This window comes from Bombina bombina, chromosome 1 (genome assembly GCF_027579735.1).
Source record: "Bombina bombina isolate aBomBom1 chromosome 1, aBomBom1.pri, whole genome shotgun sequence".
NCBI classification, from domain to species: Eukaryota; Metazoa; Chordata; class Amphibia; order Anura; family Bombinatoridae; genus Bombina; species Bombina bombina.
Window position 1 is genome coordinate 931,875,071 of NC_069499.1, and position 7,455 is coordinate 931,882,525.

General features: G+C 41.8%; 1 protein-coding gene across 1 annotated transcript; it reads left to right on the forward strand.

Moving 5' to 3' along the window:
* The first annotated feature begins 3,962 nt into the window (after window positions 1-3,962).
* On the forward strand, window positions 3,963-4,844 carry SOX12 (SRY-box transcription factor 12). Its single transcript, XM_053692950.1, has one exon. The coding sequence runs from the start codon at window positions 4,071-4,073 to the stop codon at window positions 4,842-4,844; it is 774 nt and encodes a 257-aa protein (XP_053548925.1). The 5' UTR covers window positions 3,963-4,070.
* Window positions 4,845-7,455: the final 2,611 nt, after the last annotated feature.

Sequence of the window (7,455 nt, forward strand, 5' to 3'; positions counted from 1 at the left end):
AATTGTTGTGCCGTTTCCAGCCCTGTGCTGATCTGTTTTGCCGTTTTTAGGTGCTCCTCACATTTAGGCCCTACTTTCAGTGAGAAGCCCACACATATTATATATATATTTTTATTCAGCACACCCAGCAGATTCAAACGGTATTATTAACCTTTTAATGCCGTTATGCTATTGTATTCCATCATAATTACACTGGGCTTTAGAGCCGTTATGACGGAATAGAACGTCATAGCTAATGGCTGTCCTGAAGCCTACTGCGCTTCCTGTATTTGATTGCGGTCTGGAGGGCGTTCCTAGGGTTATAGGGACGCCCCCCAGACACGATCCAATAATTGAAATCTCGCGATCGTGTGATTTCAATTTGTCTACATCGGAACAGTTGTTCCGATGTAGACACTTTAACCCCAGCAGGAAAGGGTTAACAAAATGTGTTTTATTTTAAATGTTTATAAACATGGTTGTAAAAAATAGTGTTTGTGTTTTCAAAGCCCTTCTTCAAAAGAAGAAAAGATTATCCTTGTATAAATAAGAGTCTTTGGGTATATGTATATAACTTTGATCTGCACTTTGGGCTCCCGTGAGCCTTTACCCAAATAAAGGTACATTTTATATACGCCAGGTGATCATTATTAACACAGTGATCACCTGGGTTTAAAAACTTGTATTTTTTATGACATGTTAGAAATGTCTAGAGACCCTCAGCCTACAAACAGTGTGGGTATTTAATGTTTAAATAACCTCCATCTTGCTTCCTTAAAGGGACATGAAACCCACATTTATTCTTTCATGATTTAGAAAGAGCATGCACATTTAAACAACATTCTAATTTACTTTTATTGACTAATTTGCTTCATTCTCTTGATATCCTTTGCTAAAAAAGCATATCTAGATAGGCTAAGTAGCGGCTGATTGGTGGCTGCACATAGATGCCTCGTGTGATTAACTCACCCATGTGCATTGCTATTTCTTCAACAAAGGATGAATGAAGCAAATTAAATAATTGAATTAAATTAGAATGTTGTTTAAAATTGTATGCTGTATCTGAATCATGAAAGAAAAATATTGGGTTTAATGTCCCTTTAAGTCCTGTGCACCTACCCGGCAATTCAAGGTTTCCACCAGCATCCTCAGATTCTGTCAGTGATTACGGTCCAATTAGCCACCAGGGATGCAGGGCTAAGTGCAGGGGGTGTGTGTTGAGCTCCAAAACAGCCCCCACCCAGGATGATGACACATGGTTGTCATCCACACTTAACACGTGGTCGTCATCCACATAGTGTATTGTCATTTGCCGTTAAAGGAACATTGTAGTGAAAACATTGTATGCTCTAATTCATTAGCATGTGTTTTTAGTACTGCTGACCTGAGTGTTTAACCGCTGCAAAGCAACATGCTGAGTGACTCACCGATCAGCAATTCTCTATGGTTAATAAGTGGTAATATAACTATGTGTTTAACAGGACCATGCAACTGGCACTGCTGATTGGATCAGTGCTTGTTTCTGCTCTGGATCAGCAGTTCTCTGTAGCTCTCAAGCAGTATTTAACTATGTGTTTAATCCCTTTGCAGATTCTAACAAATTAGAGTATGTAATTCTTGCACTTCAATGTCTCTTTGATTAGTACTCTTTCATGTGCATAACAGTTTTTAATATATCCCTTTAAAGCATTTGCTTATACATGCAAAGTAGGGATTGACTCCTTTAATTGCAGATAGATCTGCTGCGTTGTATTACTTTTCCTGCTAAAGCATAGTCAGTCTACCTGTACTGCAGGGGTTAACATTTCACCTGCTACAATTCCTGCAGGCCACTGGTCAACTGCTTTCTTCTACAGAGGCGCGCACAAAAGGTATAGAGCAGTTTCTTGTTTAAACAACATTTTCATTTCTACAGCAGCAATCAAAATTCTTTCTGTAAAAGAGACCAGCAGATATATTAACTTCTTTTATACTAGTGGTTCCTTACCTTTTACAAATGTCTGCAAAGTAGACATTTTGATTGTGAGTATAACCATTAAACTGCCAAAAAATGATACCTGCATAGCATGGATTAATCCTTTCTTCCTACATGGTGCAGAAAAATTAACTTAACCATTTCCTGCTTAAAGCAACAGACATGAGCAGTGATATGATTAGCTATTTTTCAGATTTAGCCGGTAAGCAGACTATTATTTGATAAAGACTATTGTTAACCCATTTGTGTTGTGCCAGAAATGTATTAATAATACACACTACCTGGTAAAATCTGGTTAACCATTTTTTTCCCAGTGGGACTGGCAGGATAGTAACAATTTGAAGAGTATTGATTAACCTCTTCTCTGCTAAAGGGACCCAATAAACCGAGATTACTCACTTTTTTTTATTGATAACTGCAGACATTTAACCTTTTCTAAACTAGAGATCTCTGCCTTGTAAATATATTAATTCCATTTTCTTTTGCAGACACCTAGTGATTAACACATTCGGTGCATTAACTCTGCATGTGTTCCATAAACATAGTCTCTGCATGCTGAGGTTATTTTCTGCAGAATAATAATCAACCCGTACCTCATATCCTGGCAGAACAGTGATTATTATCATATTCTCTCTTCAGAGTAAGAATTAACCCTTTGCCAGAGATCTGCAGACCAATAATCACCGACTGTTTCCTACAGAAACATGCATAGTGGTAAATAACCCTTCCTCTGCTAAATCAGAGATCTGCAGAAATGAAGAACACTTTCCTGTGACAGGGGAAATGCATAACAGTGATTAACCATTCTCAGCTAAATATTGCTGCAGAACTGTGATTATCCTCTTCTCTGCCACAGAGACATCCAGAGAAGCAATTACACCCCCCTGTGCTGTTGGGCTAAGAGTGAAATGATGAATTAGGTTAAAGGAATTCAGAAAATATATTCTTAGATTTAGCATTATATATATATATATATATATATATATATACAGTATATATATAAAATCATTGTATTAGTGTCTGTCCCACACTTAGAGTGACACGTGCTGGCCAGCAGTCACACATGGGCACACACAGTGTCTGAGCTTCTCCGTCTCTCTGCCCAGTCACTGAACCTGGTGCTGACTCAAACCCGCCCAGCAACCAATGGCAGCTGAGAAGGGGGGAGACTGCAGGCAGACATGTGCACACACCGACCCCCCCATAGAGAAGTGGGGAGACAGGCAGTGAGGCAGCGTCTGGGACAGAGAGAGCAGAGCGAGAGACAAAGGAAGCAAGAGAAGAGAACAGAGCTGAAAGGAACTCCTGGGCACTAACTGCCACATCTTCTATGGCTTGCATTCCCCACATCACCATCTGAGACCTGCACTCCACATTACCCTTTGCCTCTAGTCCTCTGTGACCAGCACTGCACCCTGCACCCTCTATTTTGTGACCTGCACTCCACATTACATTTTACATCCAGTCCTCTGTGACCTGCACTAGCCTCTGTACCCTCTACTTTGTGACCTGCACTATCCTCTGTACCCTCTATTCTGTGACCTGCACTACCCTCTGTACCCTCTTCTCTGTGACCTACACTAACCTCTATACCCTCTGCTTTGTGACCTATACTGCCCTCTGCACCCCTACTCTGTGACTTTACTGTTTCAGGGTTCTAAACTTTCAACTCCTTTTGTCATTTTGTGTTCCTACAACCACACTACTCATTCTGTGTCTCAGCATCCCTTTATCCCCTTCACACTTTCTGTACCCTGCACTACCCTCTACCCCCTGTAGGCCATTCACCAATACTATCCGCTACTAGCCTGCCCAGAGCCCCACTGCCTTACCTGTGAACCGCAGTTTGACTTCCCCTTCTGTGATTGCATGCACTTGTATTTTATCTGTGTTTTGCTATCCCCCTATTCTATGATCCAGATACCCTTTGTATTAATTTCCTGTCTTCATAGTTCCTCATGTGTTTGCTGCTGCACATTCTGTTCCTTTGATACCTTCTCATCCCTTGTCCATCATCTTCTAAGACTCTTTCTCCTTTCCACCTCTGTGCACTTTACTTTGCCTGTCCATGTGCTGGTGAAGACGTTATGGCTACAATTTAGCTACAAGTCACAGAATGGTGCAGCACAAAACTGAGGAGAACAGCTCTATGTCCCCAAATGCTGAACGGGGGGGGCCCAGCTGGTGTAAGACCCCCAGTGGCCATATAAAGCGTCCAATGAATGCATTCATGGTGTGGTCCCAGATCGAGAGGCGCAAACTGATGTCACAGTGCCCAACTATGCACAACGCTGACATATCCCGGAGTTTGGGCCAGCGCTGGAAGATGTTGCAGGACACAGATAAAATCCCCTATGTGCGTGAAGCTGAGCGCCTAAGGCTTAAACACATGGCTGATTACCCTAACTACAAATACCGCCCTCGCCGACGCACACGGGAGCCCACTGGCAAAGCACGTACCAGATTACCCCGCTCCAACTCCAGATGCCAGCCTGCTCCCTCACCCTGCCAGTCGGAAGTGGATATGGGTTCCAGCATGCACTGGAGGGAGGCAAGCCCTGGGTGGGGGGGGCATTCAGGCGACCAATCAGAGGATACGCAGATTCGGGAGTCACTTGCACGCAGCCCGGAGGTGCCCCCCTCCTCCCCTCCCCAGCCCCCCCATGTCCGTTCTTTGCCATCCTCCCCAGAGCCATTCGAAGAAGATGATGGACTCGAAGAGAACTGTCCTAGACTCTTTTCAGGGTCTGTGAATGTCCTTTCCGATAAGGATCTGCTCCCCCGCAGCGGCTCCCATTTTGAGTTTCCTGACCACTGCACCCCTGAAGTGATGGAAATGATCTCCGATAGCGGTCTTCTTGGGAGTGTGTCTGACCTAGTCTTCTACTGACTTAAACTGAGGTTCTTTGCCAAGCCTGTGCACTCTATTTTGTATTGGGTGCTGTCTGCTGACCATGACCGAACATTTTCATAGCTCCTTTCATAGAGTCCTTTTTCTGTACTGGAGAATTCTCTGCTTACATTACATTGTCTACTGTATTTAAACACTCTCTGCTGTTCCTGCACTCTACTACGTACAGTTTCAACTACTCTGACGGTTCATATGTACTGAAACGCTCTTGGCTGACACTACACTCTATTCTGCACTGGAGAACTTTCACTACTGTCATAGTGCTGTCTTCTGTATCAAAGCACTCTCACTGCTGACTTTAAAATTGCTGGCCTTCAACTTCTCTCCACTACTGTGCTGGAACTCTTAATTTTCTTTACAGAATTAGGCTACTATCCACTGCTGTTTCTGCCTTTTTTTCATAACTATAGTACTGCAGTCTCAGAGCTCTCTGACTAATTGGAGACCTCTTACTGTCTCATATAATTCATGTTCTCGCACTGTCTTAGCTCTCTGCAGAATCTGAGCACTCTCACTAAGTCACAAAATATTCTGCAGTTTTAGAGTGCTCTCACTACTGTCTCAGAGTTATCTGCAAAGTATGAGCTCTCTCACTACCGCCCACCTTGGCTGTAGAGATAGAGCTCTTTCACTGTTATCTCAGAGCCTTGTGATGTTGGAGCGGTCTCGCTGCAATGTCACCGGTCTCTGTTGAGTTGGTATTTCTCAGTACCTGTTTAAGATCTTTATTATTATTGAATATTTCTAACCAGCGTGCTCTCTCTTGTGCTGGCATTGTGTTTCCACTCTCATCCTTCCAGGTTCTGGTATAGACAGACACAGCACATTCACTGCATGTGTCCATCAGCCCATCTAACTCCATTCTGACCATCCAATTTTGATTTTATTATATCACAAGGATAAATAAAAAAACATCAGGATTACAAAGCAGGTAAGCAGCACAGCAATATATGTACCCTGTGCACGTGTGCATACGTCCCTGTCTGCTTACATCTATGTATCTTTTTAGTTTCCTGTCTCTAGAGTACAGTATGTCTGATTATCTGAAGCTGTAGACTGTCTGTCTTTGGAAATATGCTGGTTATATTTATTGGCTGTGTGTATGGTTAGGCCTTCTCTCTGAATTTATAGGCTGTCTCTGTATGTATAACATGTATAGTCTATCTATTGGCTGTGCATATGTAAATTTAAAGGATATCTGCCTATTTAGAGGTAATTTATCTGTATGTATCTATGGGCTGTCAATGTAGTCTATTTCTATACTGACTGACCATTTATCTTTACCTTTAGACTGTCTATCTGAATGTATGGGTCATTTTCAACTGTAGAATGGCTATCTATCTATCTATCTATCTATCTATCTATCTATCTATCTATCTATCTATCTATCTTAGCCTACCCTACTCTGATTGCTTAGTTCTGAAAGGCTGTTTGTCTATTTGTATTCATAGACTGTCTGCGTCTGTAGGCTACATGCTTCTCTGTATCTGTAGGATGTGAATCTAGACAGTCAGTGTCTATACAGGCTTTTAGTCTAGCAGTTTCCTGTCTGATTACATGTATAGGTTATTTATTTACCTGCCCCTGTATATTTTGTCTGTATATATGAGCTGTTTATATATTCTCTAGCTAAAGGATGCCTGCACATTTTCACTTGCTGCATCTATTTGTCCTCAAATCGATCGATCAATATTTTGCTGTTTATAGTTTCCTGTCTGCACTTTTATCTGCTTCTTCTTATCATCACATATCTCCACCCCTCCCTTTCAAGCAATCCTCAGGACAATCTCTTTTCATGCTGTACAAAAAAAAAACCTCCGGGAACAACCCTCAGGACATTTTTTACCCTCTGTTGTACATTTATTATACCTCAGGACTAAACCTCAGGTTTCCCTCCCAGAACTCAGGGGCTCTAAAACCCCAATACACCTCAGGACAGACCTCTCTGCACATTACATTTCTACCGCTCAGAAATTCTCAGGAAATAACTCTGACCTCAGATCACCTCATATTAATGCTGTATATTACTCACTATGCAGCTTCCTTGACCCTCAGCATTCACATACAACTTTCTGTCTGCCTTTGTGTCTTTTGTGTTCATATGCATTATTCATTTTCTTACCGTCTGAATACTGTATGCACTCACAATATATATCTGTGCATACAAGAGCATGCACAATCCAGTCACTCGCTCTCATATAATATTTATTTGTGTTTGTGTCTGTATAGAGGGAACACTGATCCCATAGATACTGTCAGCACAGCAGAGAGAGACAGAGTTTGAAGGGGGAAGTCATTCCTTCATAATATGTTATATTCCATAGGGTGGGAGGTGGTATTTCCCTTAAGATTGTTTGATATTGCTCAGGATAGGGGGGTAATTAAATATTTTATGATGGATTATGCCACCCATTTTGATTTTGTTACGTGGTTAGTGGTATATTCCTTGGGGTGAGGTTATATATCTCAGGGTGGTACCATGTCTCTCAAGTGGTGGTACATTTGTAAAGGGTGTGTTTATTTGGCTGTGTTATTTTCCTTCAGTATATTCTGTGCTCTTCTTGGTCATAAGTCTTTTCTTGATAAGGTT